The 25040-nt window shown below is 44.7% G+C and overlaps 1 protein-coding gene across 12 annotated transcripts in view; it reads right to left on the bottom strand.

Annotated features, from left to right (window-relative positions):
• The window catches only part of GCNT2 (glucosaminyl (N-acetyl) transferase 2 (I blood group)), a 41244-nt gene extending 16604 nt beyond the window's left edge, over nucleotides 1-24640 (bottom strand). For 2 of the 12 annotated variants that reach the window (XR_008448692.1, XM_054059453.1), the window contains exons 1-2: nucleotides 9842-10256; nucleotides 7856-9008 (exon numbers count right to left, since the gene is read on the bottom strand). Coding sequence is in view for 11 of the 12 variants with exons in the window: in XM_054059453.1 (XP_053915428.1) it covers nucleotides 7856-8777 (922 nt within the window). In the remaining variant the exon portion in view is untranslated. The other 10 variants (XM_054059449.1, XM_054059443.1, XM_054059444.1 and 7 more) reach the window with 10 other exon arrangements.
• Nucleotides 24641-25040: the final 400 nt, after the last annotated feature.

Below are 25040 nucleotides of genomic sequence, written 5' to 3'. Positions count from 1 at the left end.
GGAGTTAAGCTGTCAGTGTCAGGAAGATGGAGAGAAGCTGATAAGCAAATGTAGGTAGGATGGAAATGGTCACCTCTTGACCCTGTACAGCAATGAGAATTTGTCTGACTGGACTACTAAGACAGCAGGCAAGAACATTTTGCTCTGAAAACATGGTTTGTCTGTTTTCTTGTTTGTCCCGCAAGACAAGTTCTCCCACCTGTCCATGGGAGGGAGGTGGCTGGAAAAGATATGGGGGAGTCATCAAGGGAAGAGATTTTCTTTCATGATGAGATTGAAACGATGGAGAAAAAAAAACACACTACCTTCTTAAAAATGTACAAAGGCTTATTTTGCCATCACACGTTTTCATTTCAGTAGGGTATGTGAATGCAAAAATATGTGTGTTTAGGGATGAGGGTATAACTAAAATAAACTCAAGACTGGTGAGCTTTAAAGCAGACCTCAGAACCTGAAGAGAAGGAAATAAAACTCGTGGGGAAAAAAAAAAACAGCTTATTTAAAATTACTTCTTTCAAGACAGTGGTCTGAATTAAGGCAATACATTCCATCTCCTTGAGCTGTCAGGCTGTTGACAGTCATAAGAGAGCTAAACTGTACCCCCTGTGTTGAATCATGAGATGGATAATAAGGAAAGAGTCTCAATTCTAGTAGCTTCATTTGAGTATATATTTAACAGGAAGTTTTTTTGAGATGTTATAGACCCATAAACTAACTCTAGTGTCTTTGGCAGGGTTGCAGTTCTGCATTAGATGAGCTGAACTCTTCAGAGCTGCTCAGAAAACACCTGCTTCTCAGAGCAGAAGAGAGCTGGACTTGTGGGGACGTGCTGGGTGCCAAAGACAGCAAATGGGAGAGCTGCTCTGCAGGAACTGCTGGTGGCCACCCTGGCACCTGTTCAGACATGACTCTTCCAACTTCCAGGCTAGCTACCCAGGTGGGTGCTGGCATCAGGATTTGTCTCTCAACATGCGTAACGTGGCTTTAGGTGTGGTCACATTAATTTGCTTGTAGGTGAAAGGAGGGGATGGGTTCTGATGGCCTGACTGGAGTTCCCCCCTAACTAAAACAAGGGCTGTTGGCAACTTAGCATCTGAGAACATCAAGAAAATTCTTCGTTACTGTAGCTGGACTGAAGTTTAGCTGATTACATGGATGAGCTGTGACAGACATTACCTGATGCCATAATTTAGAAAGAAAAACATTTTCCCTTATGTTACTCTCATCTAATTCTGTTCTTCAAGGGGTTATGTTGATTGAAGACTATTACACCAATGTCTGATAGCTGTGATGATAAAGCAGAATCAAGGGAAGGACTCCAAGTCCATTAGTTAGCTGTGGATTGTCAAAAAGACTTCTTGAAGACGTACCTTTCCTTGTCTCATCATCACTAAGTAATGTTTTAGTGAGAAGCAAGCAATTGGTTGTGAAGCACAGTACTGCTCCTATTGAAAGCAGTACTTAAATTCCAATGACTGGGGATTGCACAGACTAAACCCTATTTTAAGTTCTATCTTCTCAGATAAACTTTGGTATCTGAATGGTGGTAGAGGACAAGAGTGCTTTTTCAGGAAATTCTGCCATTAATAAGGTGTATTTGTGATTGTTTCGACTGTGTTGCCACACCTTTCCTTAAGCAGGTTTTGCAAAAAGAGGTTTTGATTGTGAGATTACAACAGCTTTGCAAGCATAGACTCAATAACAGTCACAGGAAAATCCCTATTTTTTAATGGCTTATTCCTATGAGAAGTTCTTACTCAATCAGGAAGTCTCATCAAAATAATGGAGAATAAGAACAAGAGAACAAGCATTAGTTATACGAGTAGTAACAAAGACATAGGTAAAAAATACTTTTCTGGAACAAAGAAAAGAAACAATTTTGGCAGGCAGAACAGAAATGCAGAAGCGCATATTAATATAATGCATGTCTTGCACTTATCCTGTCACTGCACTACCTGTTAAAGAGCCTCTCCCCAGCTTTCCTGTACACATCCTTTAAGTACTGGAAGGCTGCTATAAGATCTCCCCAGAGCCTTCTCTTCTCCAGGCTGAACAACCTCAGCTCCATCAGCCCATCCTTGTATGGGAGGTGCTCCAGCGCTTTGATCACCTTTGTGGCCTCCTCTGGACTTGCTCTAACAGATTCATGTCTATCCTGTGCCGAGCACTCGAGTGCTAAACACAGTACTCCAGGTGAGGTCTCACAAGAGCAGAATATAGGAGGAGAATCACCTCCTTTGACCTTCTGGTAACACTTCTGATGCAGCCCAGGATACAGACGGCTTTCTGGACTGCAAGCACACATTGCCAGCTCGTGTTAAGCTTCTCATCCACAAGCACTCCCAAGTCCTTCTATTCAGGGCTACTCTCAATCCCTTCTCTGCCCAACCTGTATTTGTGCTTGGGATTGCCCCGACCCAGGTGCAGGACCCTGCACTTGGCTTTTTTGAACTTCATGAGGTTTGCACAGGCCCAGCTTTCAAGCCTGTGACGGTCCCTCTGGATGGCACTCCTTCCTTCCAGCGTGTCAAGCTCACCACACAGCTTGGTGTCGTTGGCAGACTTTCAGAATCTCAATCTCGCTGCCCGTGTCTCTGACAAATATGTTAAACAACACCAGTCCCAATATTGACCCCTGAGGAACGCCACTCTCATCACCAGTCTCCACTCGGACATTGATCCGTTGACCACAACTCTTTGAGTTGTGACCATCCAGCCAATTCCTTATCCACTAAGTTGTCCATCCATCAAATCCACGTCTCCAATTTAGAGACATTAATGTCATGTGGGGCAGTGTCTAGTGCTTTGCACAAGTCCAGGTAGATAATGTCAGTTACTCTTCCTTTGTCCAGCAATGTTGTAGCCCCATCATAGAAGACCACCAAATTTGTCAAAATCCAGGAAGCGAGGTTCCTGGATGAGTGCCAGAACCTGCAGCCTCCTGCACTTACTATGAAACAAGAAATGCAATAGGAAAGGGGAACACTGGAAAACAAGTGAGAACTGAACAAAGAAGTTCAGCATGGGAGAAATGGCAAAAGATGGAGAGTCAGGAAAAAATATTGAGGCAGGAGAAATGCCGTAGGGATAAAGAAGGATCAGCCAGACTAGCAGGCTGGTGAGAGACAACAGCAGTGGAAGACGGGGCGTAATCTAGTTACTTATGCAACATGAGACCTTGGCATTTTGGAGTCTTCTCTGGCACATACTTAGCCAGTGCATGCTTTAGGACCAGGACTGTGTTTGGCAGTGGTGCACACTATTCCTGATCCAGATCCCTGTGTCCTCTTTCATGTTGCAGTGTACCAGATTTGCTGCTATTACACATCTTCTGGTTTGGTTCTATTGTAAAAGGAATCCAGCCCTCACACACTAGGATCGTTATCTGAGTAATAATAAAACTAATATGCAGTAGGAAGGAAAGATTGGAGCGAAAGCACTTCAGAAGCACGCTCCTAGTCCCAACTAAAATGTTAATTATGCAACCACAATGTGCAAAGCAGATGCATCTGTGCAAAGTCTGAATCCAGTGTGCTGTGCTGTCTGTGCAGCAACACAGAGAATTTTGGAGGCACAGCAGCTAGTTGTGTGGCAGTGATTCCTCATCCGTTTCTCTCAGTGACAATGCCAGCTGAAGCACATTCCTGAAGTTTTCTGTCCTCACATTCATAGCTCTGCACAGGCCTCTCAGTTGTGCTGATGCAATATCCATGGAGTCACACAGTGAACCCTGGGAGCACAGCACCCTGCTAGGAACAATCCTTCCCCAAAAGCAGCAGAGTGCAGGTGCAAAACCCAGTTTCTCCTGGTGATCGCTGGGTTTCTCATTATGGCTACATTGCTTGTATTACTTGGCCAGCTTGGATATTGCGATGTAACTGTCCACTGTGCCTTTCCAGCATGCTCCCAGAAGAGCCATGCCCAAAAGTCTGCTTCATCACCCAATTTTGTTGAGTCTTGACTGCAGTTCACTTCTAAAGGATTGATTGCAAATAACCCCTTTTATGTTTTCCAAGCTAGTGTTAACTCAGGTCATTTAAGACAGAAGAACTGTCTGTACAGATGAAACCGGTGCCAGCAGCACCAAGCAAAAAGGTCAAACAGATGCTGTTTTTACAGGATATTGCAGTAAACTACCTGTGGCACATAGATGATGTTTGTTCTTCAGAATACTATGGGCTAGCCCTTTTAACTTATTTATTTTGGCTTTGAGGATACACTCTGGAATATTTCCTTACAGTTTATTTTTTAGTTGGAGAATATGCATGGTATAATCTTGAAGATTAAAGCAGACAAAGCTATGACTTGTTTCATTGTGATCAGTGTGAGAGAACTTCCTATAGGTAAAAGCTTTCACACAAAGACGTGAGCATGTGATTTTTAGACAGGCAAGATTTATAAGAGTGATATAACCCACAGGACTTTAAAGTTTGCATCTCCATATTGTCATTTCCTATAAATATTTCTTGAATGCAATAACAAAAACATGTTCTACTATCACTGTTGGATTCTTCAAATACATCTCTTGTCTGTATTAGGATGAAAATTGGACAGATGCTGATAAAACATGGGTAATACCTTTATATACTTCTGCCTAACCCTTCCAAGCTCAGATGTTAAAAAAATGCCTGTATGCAGGTGGCATTGTGGAAGGTGGCTCATGGCTCACCATCACTGAAAGGGGAAGGTCTGGCTGCTGTTCCTCCTCTCATTCACTTTTTCTTCTCCTTTTTTACTCACATCTGCATCTTCACAGGGGAGAAAGTCTCCTATCTTGGCAGTGATGACCTTGTAGAGCCCAGCTGTCTTATGCACCCTCACCCTTAGTGAAGAAATGAGCTGGTGCAGAAGCGACAGTGCAACCACAGCCCATTATTCTGCAGGACGGCCAATTCTGAAAAAGCGGTTTGATCCAGTGCATGAGACAGGGAGTCAGGTGACAGCAATCCAGTGCTGCTTTGCCCATGGTCCAGTTTAAGACACTGGGAATATAATTTTGCCCCTTCCGTTGGTGTCTCTGAATGAGAAGTGCTGCTATTACTTCTCCTGACCTTTATTTTCCTGTTTGAACAATGTATAAGTTACTAGTGGATGACAGAAGTGAATGTCGGTCCACAGACTGGTATGTACTGATACATACCTGAGGGATTATCACCTGAGTCTGCCTGTGTCCCAAGTCATACATACGCTGTAACTCTATTGCATGAAAGCTGGGACAGGACTTTGGCTTGGAAGAGGATTCAGTAAGACTGTCCTGAAGGACTCAGTAGCATGGAGTGTGAATGCACATCTCTCCCATGGGAACTAGAACTTTCTTTCTGCTCAATGTGAGCAGAGAGGGGAAAGATGGCTCAGCAGTTACACCTCTGGCCTGGGACACAGCCACTAGCCTGCACTGTGGCAGTGTGTGCTTCTTGTGCAACGTGGGGGAAGTCATTTAGGGTCTAACACTTCAGGTCTACATACTTTGCAAATACTTTCTCTTAATTTCCCCATGATTCTCTTCCTTATCTGAAAAGTGATTTCCAAGAATTTTCTGTCACGCAGGAGTCAGGTGGGAAATAAGTGGCCTGAAATAAATGCCAAAGATAACTTAAGACTGTTATTTGAAAACCAACTGAATGGGAATTGAAAGTCTCTGCCCTTCAGAAGATTTAAAAAAAAAAGAAATTCTTGGTCTTGACTGGCTTGCTCTGGGTATTAAAGATGCTATTTTAAGATTTGGGGACCAAAGAGTTAATTTTTTAACCTCTTGTCTGAAGTGAGATTATCACGACTGTCTGAAACTACAAATATAGAATCATAGAATCATTGAATAGTTTGGGTTGGAAGGGACCTTAAAGATCACCTAGTTCCAACCCTCCTGCCATGGGCAGGGACATCCCACTAGATCAGGCTACCCAAGGCCCCATCCATCCTGGCCTTGAACACCTCCAGGGATGGGGCATCCACAACTTCCCTTGGCAACCTGTTCCAGTGGCTCACCACTCTCATGGTGAAGAAATTATTTGTAATATCCAGTCCAAATCTGTTTGCTTTAGTTCTTTCATGATATGTTGTACATCCAAACTGGTCTTCAAATGATCTCCCTGCTTACCTGGAGGCCTCCAACTATTTGCATGCATGAAAAGATAAAAGGAAGTGGTGTGGCCAAACTTGGACAAGGTGTTTACATTAGAGCCAGGAACCAGGCCTCAGACTGACACCTCATGCACTGACAGGGATGACTTTTCACCCCAGAGTTTCTCGGAGCTCTGGTTCTGACTCAGATATGTTCAGGTGAGACACTCCATACTACATTTACAAGTTCGGATCCAAAATCCTGGGCAAGAGCAGCCCCGAGCCCTGAACACATCTGTCAGAACTGCAAAACTACTGTTGTCACCCTGAAGTGGCGGTAGAGAATAAAGGAAGAGGAAGGAAACATATCTGCTATGAAAATATTTCATCTTTTTCTGACTTCTCTTACAGATGCAAAGAGAACAAGCACAAAAAAAAACCTTAAGATCAATGCATAACTCTGGAAAGCATATGGTAACACTCATGGAAATAAACAACGAAATACACAGCCCACATAAGCTACACACTGCAGCATAAAAAATGGCAACCACCTAAAGCTTTCTGATTATGGAGAACATATCTGGCCCCAGTTTTGTTCCTTCTGAGGCAAAGGACTATAATAAGATCACAGCAACCATCTTCCTCAGAAAGTCAGTTAGCTTTAAATAATATATGCTGGGGATTATAACATAAATATTTTGAACAGTAATCATTTGTGAATCTTGCATATGCCAAGTGTAAAATATAGTTATTAGAAGATCAAGCACTACTCTCAGAGAGACTTATGTAATAATTTGAAATCAGGCTGGCCTGGTAAAATGGCCCTATGGTCTGCTGCTTAGGTTAAAGTAGAGATGTCCTGCCTTTCTGTTACTGCTCTTTGTATTTCCCACAAGGTACAGTAGGGAGAGGATGGAAATAATAAAATAAAAGATAGGGGAAGAAATTTGTTCTTGCTTCTATTCCCTGTATCCCAGGTTTGGGCTGCAGTGAAGCTCTAGGGAGTCAGGAGCAGTAAAGTGCTGCCTGTAAAGTGCTTCAATGTGTGTGGGGAAAAGTCCCGTGCGTCTTCTGACCCTTTCCCAGTTGTATGAATGATGTATAACTAATTGTAAGAACATAAGGTAAAGATGAAAATACTGGTTCCAATTCTCTTTCTCTGAACAAATCCTTGATCCTGTACAATGGAGTTAAGGTAATAGCTATGAGTACATGTTTTTTTGCAGGTGTCTCAGAAGAGCTGGCGTGTGTGCATGTGTGTGTGTGCCCACATGAAAAGTGCATGAAGACTAGAAACAGACTCTAGCCTGAACTCAAATTTTTTGGTTCTATAGTAATAGAGAGAGACAATTTGACTTCTATTGTGGAAAAATAAAATTCCCCCTGGAAAAACAAATATCTTGTAGAAAACATCTTCACTACAATGCTTACATAGTTTACATATTTTAAACTTCATTCCTTCCCTTTACTTCATTTCAATTTTTACATGTCAAAGCCTTAAAATCAGCTGAAATGTCCAAGGGTTTTGATTTGAACTTAGATCCCCCGGGCTTCTTCCTGCTCAGCCCCAGAACGGTAATGCACACCCTGCATGATACAGTCACCTCCTCCTCAATGGTCAGAAAAGGCAAGTAAGTTTATTTGAGAGATAACTCTTTTGCATCAATTGTGATCCAATTAAATTTTTCATCTAGGCTTTGTCAAAACCAGCCTCAGATGGTCAGCCACAGATGACTCAGTCTCTCTGTGTGTGCATGTGTGTATCTACAGAAAACAAAATTGAACATGTTCTCACCTGGGATCCTGTTGAGCGTCACCCAGAAGTGTTCATCAGGGCTGTAGGTGTCCTCAGACCAGGCCAGCAGATCATTGGCACGCTGGTCCTGCAGTACGAACTCCACGAAGGGCCGGGTGAGGGCCACATATGCAGAGCCAAAGTAGATGGTCATGTTGTGCGGTGGGGGTGCCTTGTGCACAAATGTCCACAGCATGAAAGAAAATAAAGAGTATATTTGCTCCCTGTGCACATATTTGGTGCGTGCAGTGACATAGGGGGGTGGCAGCACCCCTGGGGTGACATTCTTCCCCCTGAGGCTCTTCAGCCACCGGACAATCTCCCAGTTGGTCTTCAAGGGGAAGTCCTGGCCACAGGTGTTGAGCAGGTAGTGCCAGGGTGCGGCTGAGGCCAGCAGGTCTCTCATGCAGTGAAGGTCAGCCCTCAGGCGGGAGGCACCACCATAGACCACCCGCTCCATCCGGGAGGCAAGGAAGGCATTGGGGAAGCAGCCTACCAGGCGCTGCACCGCCTGCTGGAAAGGGGCCGGTGCTTTGGCATCTATGTGGATGCAATAGATGTTTTGGGGCATGTACACTGCCCTGAAGAGCCGCTCAAAGGTTTCAAACTCCTTGTGCAGGGTCATGACATAGGCGACAGGGAAGGCAGCTTCTTCAGCCGAGAGAGCACGGGTGATGTAGTGGTTCAGTGTGATGTAGTCCCTGCAACTAGATTCTCTGAAGGATATTTTTAAAGCGTTTTCCTTCACAAAGGAAACCTTATCTTCAATAAGAGCTTTACAGGCTTTTGCTAAAGTTGAAGTCTCTGAGAAGTTCAGCCTCATAAGAGATTTTTGTGCAAACAAATTAGTGGCGTAGAAAATGAATGAAAGTGAAACACTGAGAATCAGAGCAGCGAAGAAGCAAGATCTGAGTGCATTCATTGCTGCTCAGAAAAAGAGTCTTACTTGGAGTATTGCAAAGAGGTCAGATAAAACACCACAAGCAGCTTGTTTTGCTAGCTGAGCTTGCTTCCTTCTCCAGAACGCATGTGTTCATCTGGTGCCTAGTATGCAGCTGCTGTCCTTTCTTTTAGTATAGTTTTGTAATCATTGTTGATGTGGAAGCAGCATAAGTAGCAAACAACTTGCAGATGAAAGCTCCTCCACAGCACCCTGAAGATTAAACAGGCACATTACATTATTACTGGCTTGGCAATGAACAGCTGATGCTACATATTTCAATGTCCCCAAATTCAATTCATGGGTGTGTTCCCTCTCCACTCTCCTTGTGCATATCATATAGCTGTAAAACCTGCTGTGTGTCCACCTGTGACAGGAAAACCTCATATTTACCTTTTATATAGTTCTTTTTACTTGTAGGAACTTCAAGTGTATCAGTCATTGATGCTTCAGAATTATGAAAGACTCATTCAGCACGCTGTGCTACCATCTCAGGCCACCACCAACACTCAGATGTAAGAAGCAGCAAGAATCTTTTTTGCCTCTGTAGAATTATATCAGAGCCAGCAGGTTTTTGCAGCAATGTTTTCTTCATTTGTAAATTTGAAATCTGCCAAACAGTTTCTTCTAAGTGTCATGGATGAGTTGTGATGAGTTCCAGGCTTACATCCATCACAAGGAACTGGGTTAGTGAAACCTGCTATTTAAACTACTTAAGCTAACCCCAGGCTTTCTGACGAGACATTGTTTCTAAGAACTGTGCATGCATTTGGTATAACAACATGGTTAAGCAACGAGAGCTTGTGGCATGGCTCTGACTGAAGCAAAATACTTGGCAATTCTTCCTTTTCTAACTGTGAATCTTTTTATGTGTATCTCCTGCCACGAGACAGCGTTCTTGGGGCACATAAATGTTTTCCAACAACATGTCCCTTTGCTCCATCATGAGGTAATGTTGAGGCAGTATTAGATGATCTGAGATTATGCCAAGAGTGTTTTGATTGGGCAGCCCAGTGTGCTACAGAGGCAGAAATACCATCACCTACCTTTCAACTCACGCAGACAGGTCACCTCCGGCACTGGCAGGCCCCTCCCAGAAGATGCACTTTCCCACCATTCTGGCCCCGAACAGTCTCCGGTGTTCTCTGTTCAAACAGAATGAAGGCTGCACTGCTCTCAGATGTTGTGCAATGTGTACGGTCTCTCCAAAACTCTCCTCTTGGAGCAGACCTGTTTAGCAGCAATCTTCTTTAATATGCGCCTTACATGCCCCACCTGAGCTGCAAGGTACATATGCACAGTATAATATAGGGAAGGAGAAAGCAGAGTCTGAGCGCAGGAGCAGTTACAGTTTATTCCTCCCTCTTTTCCTCTGCCCTCTCTTTTTTCCTGTTCAGAGCAGTCTCTGGCATTCCTGCGCACCCCAGCCAGCAATCATCTGGCTGTTCAAAGAGAAGAAAAGACAAGCCTACCGGAAACAGGATCTCCCAGATAGGCATGCAGATACTGGACAGTTACGACACAGCAGCACTCGCAGGAAGTGGGAGGAGAGATGAAAACAACACAAGAAGGCAAACACTAGCTCAGCTCACATGGTCCAGTAAGATCATAGAGTAATCTAATTTTACGCAGTCACGGAGCACATCTGTCTGTGCAAACAGCAGGGGCCAGACAATACACCATCTCATCCTAAAGGATAAACCATGAAGGTTTCAGGAACAGCTAAGCTGTCTAGTCCCTAGCAGAGTGCATTTTGCAAGACAGACTTGCTACTCAACCAAAGCAGAGCATTCTACTGCTTCCTACTCCAATCAATTTCCAACAGGGAAAAACTACAACTACTTCTCATCAGCTGTTCTGCATTCTTTTCGTTGCTCATTTATCCTCCTGTGCAGAGAAAGCAAGACATAATTAAACATGTCGTAGTAGAGGACAGGCAGGCTGTGGTGGTGAAGTTGTTTTTTTTCTGTTAAATATAATTAGATTTTATAGGTAACACTAGTGTAGTCGAGGCATGGAGATATGTTTTCTTACTGTAGATTAATGTATTAGTTGGTGTAAAGTACAAACACACATGTGCAGCTATTATTTACACTGGAGGAGTGTCCAAAGGTAGCTTACACTGGATTTTGCAAACATTTGGGCACTTTCTAACTTTGTGAACATGAACCCAAGGTGTTCACATCAGTGGGTGAAGTGGGGCAGATAGTGTCAGATAATTAGGGACATGTCAGGTCAGGGCAGTGTCCCTGCAGGCTGGTCTCTGCATAGCAAATGGTCCATTGCCAGCTATAGGTGCCTTAGCAGCTAAAGGAATGAAGCAACTCCATCTACAAGTTGCTAGGCCAGAGAGAAAGCATCTACATGGATCACTCCTTTTATTTCTGATGGCTCTACTAAACATTTACAATTACTATGCTCTTTATTCTGGCAGTATAATTTATTGCCATATATGAAATGAGCAGAGAGTCCCTAAGGATCTAGAAAACATCGCCTGTTGTGAATTACTGAAAAATATATTTTTATTTTGCACTAATAAATACCAAAAACAGGCAGAAGTAGCCTATAGGGAGTAGCTGATTCTTCAGGTTCTCTGTGCATAGGACAAGAACTAATCATCTTAGATAGCATCTGGAGAGGTGAAGATCAGACATTAGGGAAGCTTTGTAGTGATAAACAGTTAAATGTGGATTAGACTGTCTAGAGAGACTGGAATTTTCCTGCTGGTGGTTTCCAGGACTACGTTAGGCATAGCTTTTTCAGCAGTTTTGTAGGTCATACTGGTCCAGACCTGGTAATTTTTCCAGGTCTTTTCCAACTCTCTTCCCTTAGATTATCTGTGTTGCCCTATGTATTAGCTTGTCTGTTGCTGGGCTGAGGATCCTATTACATCTAGTAACTGTTAACAAAATGACTTTGGCATCACTTCGAAATATAGCCATCATCTCTACTACTTACCATTAGCATTACAATTTTGCAAAGCTCAGAATAGTCCTGGACCACTCTAGAAGGAAAAGCATTTGTATTACACTTCTGCAATTCATCAGCATAAAAAAAAAAAAAATTAATAAATGATAAATCTGTAACTGTTTACCTGCTGGCAGGTTATTTCACCTCTGATGTCTTTTCTTATCAGAACACAGATAACATTTTTGCCTGTTCCATCTCTTTCCTTAGTTTTCTCTCAGTGAATTATCAGGATTATCTTTCAGAGGGCTGTGGTAGGTATCTGTCTGAAAGTCTTCCTGGCTGATACAGACTTTTTATTAGGTTTAGGTAGAACCAAGCCAGGACTTGCCATGAAAAATTCTCAATCCAACCCCACCAAGCTGTGAGCAGCGATGAGGTGCCATCTGGTTTGCAGGGCTCTGGAATATCATAGAGGACTTTAGTATTGAAAGTGTCTCCATCACGCTGCACTCTAGGTCTGTTTGGGTGATAATGTTAGACATCTACAGCCACTAGAACCTGCCAGGTTCTCAGTGAGTAATGACAAGCCATTGGCAGAAGTTAACTTGTAACTAGTGACAAATGCTGGTTGCCAGACTGGGGAAGAATCTGGCCAGTGTTGTGCAGCTGCAGTTTTCATCCTGCCAGCAGAAGTGCTGCCTTTTGCAACCCCAAGCACAAGTTTTCCTTAGGGTTTAGCCTAAGATTAGCTTCCATTGCCTCCTTTTCTCTCTGGAGGCTTTTGTCTATGACAAGATCTTCTCTTTGTATAACCGATAGTCCAGGCAAAGCCATCTGTGTTGATGATCCATCTGCCTCACACTGTGTAAAACCCAAACTCGCACTTAAAATCACCGTTTTCATGCTGTGAAGACAGTCCTTCCCTCCTGTCCTTGCCAGCTACACCAATTAACCGGTATCACCCTTCTCAGAACCAGCCCTGCTTTCATGCTCTATTAATTTTTCACATCCATGTCTGTGTCTTTCTCCTAACTATCTTCTAGAAACGCAGATGTATGCATATCCACAACAGCACTCAACAAAAGCCCCAAACTCTGCTCTTGGGTGTTTCAAATTGCTAAGCACCTTCAATGTTTGCTTTTGGTTTGGGTGCAGTCTCACGCTTGTGTTTTGGTCCCTCATTTTACTGCTTACGGAAAATCTTTTTATGGCTCTCTTACAGGAATGGCAGTGGCTGTAATCACCAGTCACCATGAGGCTGAAGACAGACCCTGATGGCATTACCACAGCTGGGACAATCTAGTCTCTCCATATTGGGTCACTGGCAGGTTGTAAAGAAACTAGAAAACTGCTGGAAGCCTCCTGCCTTGCACAACATCACATTCCTCAGTTCCTGCAGCCAGCCTCATCTTTCCTGGTCCCTTCCTGCTAAGCAGCTTCTCCCAGGCTATGGTTTTCTTACTGGCTTCCCAGGTTACCATACATACTTGGCAGCCGGTACCCTGGCGCGGGTTTTCTGTACCATCACAGGTTATTTCACAGGGCTTTCTGGGACCTTCCTTTTGCACCATGCCTGGATCCTTCCTTGAACTGCAATCCCACTCTGCAGTCTCAAAATTTTGCAAATAAGTATCTTTTTGTTTTCTTCTAGTTTGGCTCAATTTCTCTGTTTGGGAACTACTTACAGCTTCCTACCTGTTGCTCACACCGATAACGCTCCTTGGCCTAAACTCCAAGCCTATAGTTAGATTCGTTTTTGCTGTGCTCCTTTTTATTTGCAAAGAATGTGCACAAACACCTCTTTCCCCCATAACTACTGCAAGCAGAAGAAAACAGGCTAATTTGCTCCTAAATCTCTGCTCACTCCATCTCTCTGTGGTCTCTGTTCAAGAACTGGCTGCATAGTTCACAAGAGAGGGGACAATTCTTGGACACACAGAAGCTATGCTCATCTCAGGTAGACCCTAGTCTGCAAACAGTTGGAGCCTGGAAGGTGACACGTTTATTCAGCTTGTTCCTTTGCTTGTCCATAGGCCCCAGCTTCTGGCACCTGCTGGGGACACAATACTGGGCTGGGATGTTATGACCCTCCTAAGTTTCTGCTACCTCTCTGAGGTGCACAGACAGTTGAATTTCTCACTCTCAGCTCCTTTTCATATACATGCATGTAACTCAAGACAGCCGCAAATACTGCCTTGATCAAGGCAGTGGGTTGTTAGTGGATACTGAGGTTTCTCCAAGTCAGGTCTTGCTCAGGATGTTACACACAGTCAATATCTCAAACAGTGGCTTCTGTTGTTTTGGTGATGATTAAAACAGTATGGAAATTCAGTTGCTGCTGGTGGTTAGCCTGAACAGACCACAGAGAGGCACACTGCATCCCTCAGTAAGCTCTGAAGTTTCTTACATACCCAGCTTGCCACGTCCAACATGAGGCCACCACATCCCCTAATCAATGCATCAGCTCCAGACTGAGTTGGCTTCCCTGTTAGAAAATAGTGGCTCAATTCATGCACCTGTATTCAAATAGTCCCATCTCAAAAATTCCAACTGAGCCGTCTTACACTGGAAGTTAAGATTTTTTTCCAGGGGCTTCAGCTGTGGGATCTCCTGAGTTATAGCCACATTAATCATGAATTCCCCAAGAAACTGCCCTACCCCATTAAATACACTGGCATATTTTTTAATAAGGTCACCTGCCTTGTGTCAACTGAGATGGAGTAATTCCCATTTTCATTACCAGTTTGATCAATTTAATATCCAGCCTGCTCAGGGACTGAGCTCTAGCAATGCCAGCATGTGTACAGCATGAAATTTGTGGTGTTTTACATACTATCCAATTGGGCCTAAAAGCACACCATGCCTGACGATGTCCTCCTGCTTTACCTTTCTCCTGCAAAGGTGGATTCTTGCTCTCTCTTTCTTCAGGCAGTCCTGCTGTTGCCACATCAACTGGAAAACTGCATAGCCAGTTGGGGAGATATGGCTGAAGCCTTGGCAATTTCTCATTTTCTGCTGGGATCTGACCGCTTCTGCGGGGACACTAGGAGAGTAGTCCTCTTCCTTTCGACTGCCTGATCATAAGTATCACATATTCCACCCTGGTTCGGGTTGCATAGATGCTGGAATTGTGTATCAGCTCTTTGGGGCAAAACTGTTGCAGGCCACCATACCATCCCCAGGTAGTCTGTCCTCAGCATTCAGCACCTTCTGTTCTGTAGGACATGCTTCACCACACGGGGCCAGCAGCTATAGCACAGCTGATAAAGTGACCCCTGAGCTGTCCTCTCTACTCAATTTTTGCTAAAAGAAAACAGTCTTTTTGGCTGTTCTTATACAACCAGTTAAACCAGAGCAGTTGTTTGGGGTTTCTTTTCTCCAATTAGTAGTGGAAAATGACTGTCATTGGCTTCTTGAGTTGGGCTTTGGTCTTTTGCAACTCAGCTGATTCGGAGGATTTGCCTCTGGGCAAAAAGAAGTGGCAGCATGGCCAAGCCACGAAGAGCAGGTGGGTGATAGATATGTTCCGAAGCCCAGAACAGATCAATGTAAACATTGCAGTATCTATTGGGGAAACAAATGGCCCGGTATTAGTTGTAGATAATTTTTACAAAGTCTCCTGCACTGGTTACGTAATACTCAAGGGTTTGGGGAGCATCCTGGTTAGCAGCATCTCAGGAAAAAAAAAAAAACAACTCTATGACCAGGTGAGTATATTAGAGAGAACATTTGTAATTTACTCAGCTCTACAATCTATAAAGGAAACTTCTGCCCACTAAAGCACAAAAAATTCTGTGTCAGAAACAAACAAAATCCCCAAAATAAATCAAAACAAAAAAATGCAAAATAACCTTCCAAACAACTCCAAATCCAAGTAGGATTTAGGACCAACTGGCTGCCACTCTCTGAAAGAGGTCAGATGCCCTTCAATTAGTGCACTATCCACTGGTTACATCAAACGTTCTCTCCCTTCTCCACATCACTCTGTTTAACATCAAGCCGGTGCTAAACAGTAATGTTGCAAACTATCAATAAACGATGTATTCTATCCAGCCATCCTATTGCTATCCTTGCTATCCTAGTTCGGGACAGCCTATCGAGCCACGCCACCGCCGGGAATAGCGATTAAACCAAGGAAGAAGCTCCCTCCTCCCACCCGCAAGCCTGTCCTTTGTCCTTTGTGCCACTGGATGGCAATGCTGACTAAAGGATCGCGGAGGCTGGGTGGAGGAGGAGAGTAGGCAGAGCCTGCGGTTGAATCCGTGGGAAACGCGTCCCACTGGAACATCTAACCCTTTGTTGTCACTTCCAACCTGGCAGGAGATGCACGGCTCGCAGAGACTGTCTTCTTCCTCGGGACCCCCGGATTTGAAGGGCTTGAATCACGGAAAACTAGTATTTAGTGCCGAGGTTTTAAGCGCAGGAAGGGGTTCCCGGCAGGAGTGACTGAGAGTCACACGTTGGCACGGCTTGCTAGAAATCGCCCAATTTTTTATACTTAAAAACTCTACTTTGTAAAAAAAAAAAAAAGACTTTGTAAGCATGGCATTGCTGGGCTCAATGACTATTCAGTGAACTCATTTGAATGTGCATAGACAGGGATTGCTTGAACTGCTGCATCAAAGAGAAACGCTGAAATGAGTCATTTGTGAATCACAGCTTATTTTCTGTTGTTAGCTCATCTGGAATCCTATGGTGATCAAACAGCCTTTTACAATGTGTTAATACTTCGCTACTCCATGTGTTTAGCAACAGCTCAGTTCCAATAAATTGTAGGTAGTCACCCATTATAAAGAGGTAGTGTTTTCTGCTGTGTGTAAACAGAACTTGGAGATGAAAACGCACGCGAAAACTCATGCTGTTCCAAACACTCTTTTCCACGCCGCTTCCACTCTGATTTCACACATGTTTTTCTGTCTCCTTGCTTGCAGGGCACAGTCCAGCCAGAAGAGATTGTCTGCAAGGGTGAGTGCTCCCACCCTATAGGAGAGCTGCAGGCAGGCTCTCCAGCAGGAGCCAAGCCTCTTTCCAGGTGCAGGAATGAAAGGGACGCAGAAGAAAAACACCTTTGGCAGCGGTTTAAGGTAAGGCCCTCATTTCCAAATTGGTGGCTGCCCTCAGCAGCACTGGCTTGTCCCTGTCCTACACTTTTGGCTCCATGAACTGGAAAGCTTTGGCCAGACTATTATCAGGAACCGAGCTGCTTAAATTTGGGGGAGAGGGTAATCACCTCCCTTTTTTTTTTTTTTCTTTTTCCTGTAATGAACTGAATCAGTCCAGCAGGTCTGCAAAAAGTTGACAGGAGACTGAGGAAGAGGGTGTGAATCCCCTACGGCTGCTATTGTCATTGAACTCTCCGTGGTATGAAAGCGCAGCCCGAGGTGCTGAGCTTCTCCCCCAAGCGACTGAGGCTCAGGAACCAACTCACTTCTGCCAGTTCTTTTATTGGAGTGAGCGGCTGGAGATGGCAACATCTTCAACCAGCACAGCAAGCTTCACCACAACCTGTCTGTCAGTGCCCTAAGCCCTGTCTGCTTGTATATGAGTTACATGGCCGTAAAGGCCAAATACTCTCTGCCATCAGCTACTCAGGCTTCTTCTGTCACACATAATTGTAGCTCAAAGGTCCTGAATAATTGCAGTCATATTGGGCCTGATCCAGCCCCAATAATAATCTTAATAATGCTGCTCTTAACCAGCCACACGAATCCCTTTCAATCCCCAACGCAGGCTCAGTCATGCTGTAATTCAGTAGAGGAGGCCATTCACTATTGGGCTAATTTAGTTTAAAATGCAGACAGCCTATTTATGGGACAATTTTTTGTTCCTGCTCTAAATTCTTAGGCTCAATCAACAGCCTGTAAACCGGGTCAAGCCAACACATGACCCATTAGTGTAGGCAGTTGGGGCTTACAGCCCTTAGGAGCTGTGTTTGTGCTGCGCTCCCTCCCAAGAGGGATAGATTTCCTATTTAGCTAATGGGCCCTGTTGAGTGGAAAAAATCATAGCAACCTTTTTCCTCCACTGGAAATAATTTCATATGATCACAGAGTTGAGTTTGACCCCCATAGTCACCTAGTTGAGTAGCCACCAGCTTTTGCACCTTCCAAAATGGAGCAGCACTGTTTCCCCTCTATGCAGGAAGAGCACAAAACGTAGGCAAGAAAAAGAGCTTTACCCACTGAGATTAAGACTTTTTATGCTGTCGGTAGAGGGATTCAGAGGAACGTGGGGAAAGGCTTGCCTTCTGGGGAGGGTTCACATGAACACAGTACTGTAAACGAGGCTCAGATGGGTCTAAATTGGGTCTAAAAGACTATTAAATAGCTCATTCACAAGTTTTGAAACCTCAACCTGTAGCATGTTGCAAGACTGGGCGAGATTAAGCCATGCCCTATGCAGCAGGGAGGTGGGCAGCAAGGCAGATGTTCTTGGGTCCTTACCCAGGACAAGTCTCCTGACTTAAGCACCCCCTTCCCTTTTCTTTTATTTTAAGAATATTTTAAGCTGGCTGGCTAGCTGACTTCATCAGTGTGCTTTACCAAGAGCTTTGGTGGTGCAATCCGATACTGTGCGAAGGGAGGGGAAGGGTGGAAACAGAACAAGAAATGAGAGGGAGGGAGGTGAGAGATGCCTTTTGGGACAGCTTCTTCCAGTGTGGGGAGCTGTGGCCTTAGGGGCCAGATTTATCTGCGACAAGAGAGGCTGTCGTGGAAGAGCTGGTGAAAGCAGTAATAAGCACTCCAGGTGGGAAACAAAGGCAGGGCAACCACCCACCCATAAATATAGGCTGGGCAGGTCTACATCTACATTGCCTACAGCTGGGGCCATCTGTCTAAAGGATGGGAAGGGTAAAATAGGCGTTAGGAGAGGAAGGCCTGTTCCTGTGAGCCAGGTTACGTGTGAAGCAGGTGATACTGATTCTGGGGCAAGTGATAGCCTGTCTCCATTTGCATGCCATATTTTTCCAGTGACATTTAGTAGAGTGTGTTTCCTGAGTAGCCCCAACAAACGCCACACCCCTCAGACACACACATCTCTTACACCTTTTGGAATAAATGCTGACAACTAGAAGGCAGGAAAAGAGGCAAAGACTTAAAGAGATTTTCTTCTGCAAAGCGCATTTATACTGGAACCTCCACCAGAGTAAATCTCACCAGAACTCGAGCTGGATGTGTTTGGCCAGCACTCTCACCTTGTCCCTGTACCCTTAGATGACTCTCTTCATACCTCTGCGCCCCAGTTATCTTGAGCATACGGTATAAATAATGCCACCTACCTCACAGAAAATATTTACAGTATTTTCTACGGTTTTATGCTGAATCTCCTCTGCTTCTGCCTTTGAAGAACACAGGGAGTTACACTGCAGTCCCAAGGCGGAGACAAAGACATGTATTTCCCACACACAGTATTGACTGTCCACTTTGTAAATATCTCCCCTTAAGAACATGAAACACTTCAAATGCTTTATTTTTACTTACTTTCTTTAAGGCTCTTTCCAATCTGCACCTCATGTGCACTGGGAGATACAGAGATGTAGACAAGATGATTGATAAATGTCACGACTTCAGGAAGGGGCGCTTTAAAAACATTAGTCGCTTCAGATACAGTTGCTAAAGAGGGTAATTCCAGAATCTAGAGGAGGGTGAGTAAGGAGAGGAAAATCGCATACCTCATCTTAGGGTCAGGCTGGTGGGTAGCATCGTTCAGGCTGTCCTTGCAGAGCTCTCCCACATTCAAGCGTGGTGTTTCTGGTGCTATGTTAAAGAAGGAGAAGTCTAAGGTTGTTCTGCCATTGGATTTCCCTAAAAGGAGACACACAGGGGCGCCAAAGACTTAGGAAAAGAAATCTAAGTCAGAGCCTTTTCCTGCTGCTTTCTGGAGCACCCCGTGAAGATAGAAAGCAGGAAGGGCTCTCCTCCAGAGCGGGTAGTGTTAAGGGAGCAGCTTATCAGCCCGGGCCTGATTTCATCTGCAAACGCGCTGGGGCTTCGCAATCTCTTAAACTTGCCTGGTGTAACCAAGCCAGGTGGCTGCTGGCTGCCAAGAACCTTATGCCTCCTGCAACTGGAGTCCTAAGGAGCCACTGCAGAAGGAGGGATGGTGTGGAGTGCCTAACTCCTGTGGAAGGCTGAAGCATTGTTTTGTCCTTCTTGCACAGCACTGGCAAGCACGATCCCAAAGTCACTTCAAACAAATTCCCAGCTAAGTTTGCTGCAGTATGATAATACCACCCTGCAGAAAAATAGGAAGTTTGCTGTCCAAGTAATTATTTGCTTTCATGAGTGTGATGATGATGAGCTGGATCTAGGACGGTGGTGTCTGCTTTTGCAGGAGTGGACACCAAGGTAAAAATCCCCAGGATCGCTGTTAAATGGATACGTCAGCCCTAATCTCTGTCTTCCAACCACACCCTCATTTCCCTTTGACATAGAAAGTAGTTTAGTGTAAATCTGATTACATCAGCGCTTGAATGCCATTAGATTATACATATAGCGGGTTGGTATTCCTTCAGCAGCTATACAAAACTCTTATTACAGACTACCCAGCGCATGGCCTTCTCTTTAACTCACTTCCAGAGGTTTTACTCCATTGTTGTCAGAGGGGAAAGCAGGACATGTTGGTATAAAACACCATATAAACGCAACTGAGCCAAGAAAACTACACCCATAGTATAGGCTGCCACAGGAAAAAAAGAAAAAAAAAAAGCGCCTTTTTTTTCAATATTTTGTTTTGTTTTGCTCTCCATCAAGTGATAGTTGTCTTACTGACAACTTGCTCTAGCCATACAGCATTGTTTATTAATTCCATAAAGTGTCATGGGGTGTAGGCATGTACTAGGACAATGGCTAGAGCTAATATTAAAGGCTAAATGTATTGCAGCTGCACTCAAGCTGGGCTAGATTCAAGACTACAGCTTTGGAAGTTTCTTGTTGAAAAGCAAAAAAACTCAGAGTGCTTTTGTGCAGATTAATATTGTTTCGGACATCAGAGCCTCCAACAGTCATTTTCCAGTAATATGTCTTTTTGTAATTATTCAAAACTTTAAAATACATGCCTTGTCAAAGGCAGTTCTAATGTTAGCGTAGACGTATCAAAATGGATTTTACTTAAACTCTGCTGTGGATAATACCAGCCTTTTCTAAAAAACATGTATTGGAATTTAGTGTGTTTTATTTGGTGCGCTAAAGAATGAAATTCAGCTTCCAATATATCATATCACGCTGGGATGGATACAACACCGAAGTGCCATTAGAGAAGCCAAGAGTTCAAAACTTGAATGATCAAGTTTAGCTATCTAAGAGCACAATTAGGCACCTGACTGGAAATGACCTGTTTTATAGAGGTCCCGATCACCTGCTGCTCCTCTTGATATTGCTTTCCTGACTATGGGACACATTGTCACCATTAGTAGGAGGAGCAAGTAGTGGTCTGGTAGTTAGTTCGGTCCCAATTCTTGATTTCCTTTCCTTCCCTTGATCTCCAGGAAACCAGCTGCAAGACCTTGGGGAAATTCCTTATCTTCCTCTTACATCAGTTTACTTATCTATAAAGCAGATAAAATAATAACACCATACCTCTTGAGGGGTTTTTGAGGCTTATTATACAGTAGTGAGTGCTTTGAGAGGGAAGTCATTATAAAAATGACAGTGTTAATATGACATGAAGGTAACATGAAGGAACTCTATTCTGCCCCATGCAAGTTAGCGGAGCTCTGTTATTTGCTTTAGCAGAAATAGGGATTTGGCCTATGCTTAAATGACTTGCATTTGTTTTTCTTCTTGAATGCTAATATATAGTTAAGAGATGGCATTACAAGGAAAGCTCTTTCCAGCCTATGTGTAAATATTTAGCAGCTGAATAGACATTAATTTACAGGGCACAGTTTCTGCTTCTCCACCAAGGATGTTAGTACAGACTCATTTTAAGCTGCTACAGATCAGAAGATACACCAAAATTACCAGATCAAAACCCTTCCCATATTAGTGTACACACACAGAATTTATTTTACTGGGCAATTAAATGTGTAAGATAAATATCCCTGGGGGAGGAGGGTTGTTTGAGGTTTTATGGCATATCTTATTATGGGCTCAGTTTCGAAATCTTAATCCAAGCAAAACTCTCCATGTAGAAACTGAACGCCAGAGCACAACTTTGTTTCGTACTCAAGATGTGTGCAGTTGGGTGGATATGTGCAGTTGCATCAGTGGATTTTGGAGCAGAGGGGGCTGGCGGCAGTGAAGATTCACCTGAAGAAAAGCAGCCCTTCCTGGAACATTTGTATTAGCAACAACACTTTGATCAGTCATTTTGCTTTGAAGGATCTTAGGCAGCATTCTGTTTTCTGGTTTTTATCTGACAATTTTTATTATTGAAAAATTAAAACATAAAAGTAAAATAAAACCTATTTGTAATTATTTTTGAATGGTATGGCCAGTAAAACTGCAATCTACTGCAGCTATGAGATTGTTGGCAAACGTTGCCTGTGTTTCAAATGCAAAAGCTTTTTTGGAGGACACGTGAACAGTCAGAATAGCCCAGAAAATACTCTAATTTTGTATCAGACCTGCAAATGCAACTATTTTCTTAAAATCAGGTGGAGTTTTTCTATTTAGGAAGTTAAATATACCACAGAAAAAGTGGCCAGATTGGAGTAAACAAATAATCAGATCTTGAGATGCTTATAGTGGATAGATTTCTTTTTTTCTTTTCTTAAGACAGAAGTGCTTGATGTCTTCAGGGTGAATTTATTATGCTTTACTAAAAAAAAAAAAAAAAACCAAAACAACTGCTCCCTGAGTAATCAAAAAAAGGCTGAAGCACAGAGTTTTCCCCCACCAATGCTTGATTCATAGAGATGGTCTTTTTAGGACTTCCTTTTCTGGAGGTGGCAATGACAGTAGCTAGCCTGAAAGGGCCTATGTTGGGAAAGAGATATCTGCTGAAACAGAATGTACCTGTTACAGCTCCATAGGACATCTATAGCATGGGAATTTGTACCATGTGGTTGCTCATGCAAACACCGTCTAGTCCTCAGTAGATGGATTGCATTGGTACCGCAGTGTGCACTCAGGTTTAACTCTTGCTTACTTCCCGGTTTTGCTTGTTTAGTTGCTTTAGCATAGTTAGTTTAGCAAATAAATATTAAAGAAACAGGTGAGACCCACGTGCTACTTGGGAAAAACTTTGCTTTTTCTGCTCCAAAAAGTAATATTTTCATCTCCCGTGCAAAAAGTTGCAGGCAGATTTCGCCCCCCCCCACACACACACACACCCCTTTCGGTTGGCGTTGGAAAAAAGACCCTCACAACTATTTATATGCAGAACTGATACCCAAACTGATCACGCCCTGACCGACTGTGGGGCTTCAAAGAACAGGGCCGGGTGCCCCAGGGAGGAGGGGGCAGCAGGGGACTCAGCATCCTGATCTTCATCATCCTCGGCGGGGGCTGCGCAGGGGAGCCCGCTCCTCTCCCTGGGTTGCCCTGCAGGAGGGACGCCCAGCACCCCGCTCCAAAGTGCGTCCTGCAGCAAAGCCCCGATGGAGGGAGCGGGAGGGAGAAGGAGAGGAGAGGTTGCATCGGTTTCCTGAGTTCCCAGGAGCGGCTGAAGCGACCTGTTGCATGCACACAGTGAGTTCCTCTCCCGTGGGAAACGGGCTCCAAGGAAAACAAACTCCGCTAAAACGAGCAGCCGGGAGACATCACCGAGGGCAGGCCGGTCGCAGGTGGAAGCGGATGGATTTCTCTTCTTAACCTTTCTTTCCTCTCCTTCACACCATCCCCAAGTCGGGCATGGAAAAGAACTTCCCCGAACCCGGCGGGAAGAGAGTTGAGGCTGCCCCACCCCGAGAGCCGGCTTTCCCGCAGCAAGGCATAAAAGCAAGACGCAAACCCCTAGATTAACTGAGGAAAAACCGCTAACACCCGAGACAGCACCCTCCCTCCCTCCCTCCCTCCTTCTTCGGCACCAGCGTCCCAAAACTAATTGAAATAGATTGGACGGCAAAGTGTGAGGCGAGGAAGGGTGGAGGTGTCTATTTTCTCCTTCTTTTATTTTTTGTTTTGTTTTGTTGTTTCAATCTTTGTTTTGCAGGGTTTGGGGTGGTTTGGGTTTTGGTTGTTTGTTTCTTCTTGTTGTTGCTTTTTTTTTTCCTTTTTGTTAATGTGCTCCCCGCTCTGCTCAAAGATGCATTCAAGAAGGCGCCTCTGTCCTCAAGGCAGATGCCACCCTCATCCCGGAGTGCCCCGCTTCCCCCCGCCTCCCTAAAACCGAGGCTGACCCACACCAACCTTAAGCTCTCTTTTCTCCCTCGGAAAACACCGCCTCCGGGAATTCAGCCTGGGGAAAGGACGGGGGAAGCTCCCTTCTGACCCCGCCGAGAAGCGAGCCCGCTCCGCTGCCCCGGGACGGCTCGGAGCTGCTCCTCTCCCGGCCCCGGCTGGGCTGCAAGTGGTCCCACGGGCACAGGTCGGCCGCTGCCAAAAATGAATTCTTTTTCTAAAGAAGAGAGATATTTATGCGTCAGCGAGCTGGTGGGAATCAGCCGCGCTGAGCCTCTCCTCAGGCTGAGGCGGGGAGGGACAAAAGCAACAGTGGTGAGAAATAACCAACCCTAAATTCACCGCAGAGCATCGAGAGCCGGGTTTGTTCCACCTCTCTTGCGGGCTTTCCCAGGGGGCAGGTAGCATAAGCTGGAGGGAGAAGGAAAGATCTGTCTGGCAGCTGAAGATCAGGGATAGCCCAGCCTCAGGGGTGCAAGGACCCATCGGTAACTCGGATCGGCTGGGAAAACTCGGCGCCGGGCAGGTGAAACCTCCCCAGAGTATCTCTTCCCTCTCCCCCCGGCAATTCCTGGCGGGAGGGGAGCGGGCTGGGCTTTGTCTCGTCTGCCACCCGCGCCGACACACGGGGAGGGACCCGTCGCGTCCATCAGAAATAAATCAGAGGGGATGGAGCTTCGCAGTGGCTCCGATCCACCTGCCAAAATCGCTCCCAGCCTGGAACCAGCCGGTGTGACAATAAAAAAAAAAAAAAAAAAGGAAAAAAAAAAAAAGCTGCAATATGTCTTTGCTTTAAAAGAAAGTATTTTGTCTGGGGAGAGAAGTTTCGGCAGCTTCCTATTCCCTTCTCACAGGGAAGAGACAGGCAGGGCAGACAGGGCGAGGAAGACACCCAGAACTAGCACGTAGGGGATGACAGCAGCCCAGGATGGGGTGGTTTCAGACTCCTGCATCTTTTCGTGACGGATTTGCCCTCCAGGCTGCGAAAGAAAGGAGTCTTCTAAGCCCCCGGGCCAGGGAAGCCGAATTAACACCCCAAGTGCGGTCACCA

The sequence above is a fragment of the Cuculus canorus genome, chromosome 2, assembly GCF_017976375.1.
Source record: "Cuculus canorus isolate bCucCan1 chromosome 2, bCucCan1.pri, whole genome shotgun sequence".
Lineage (NCBI taxonomy): Eukaryota > Metazoa > Chordata > Aves > Cuculiformes > Cuculidae > Cuculus > Cuculus canorus.
Note: the sequence above shows the minus strand (reverse complement) of the source record. Positions and strands in the feature narration are given on the sequence as shown.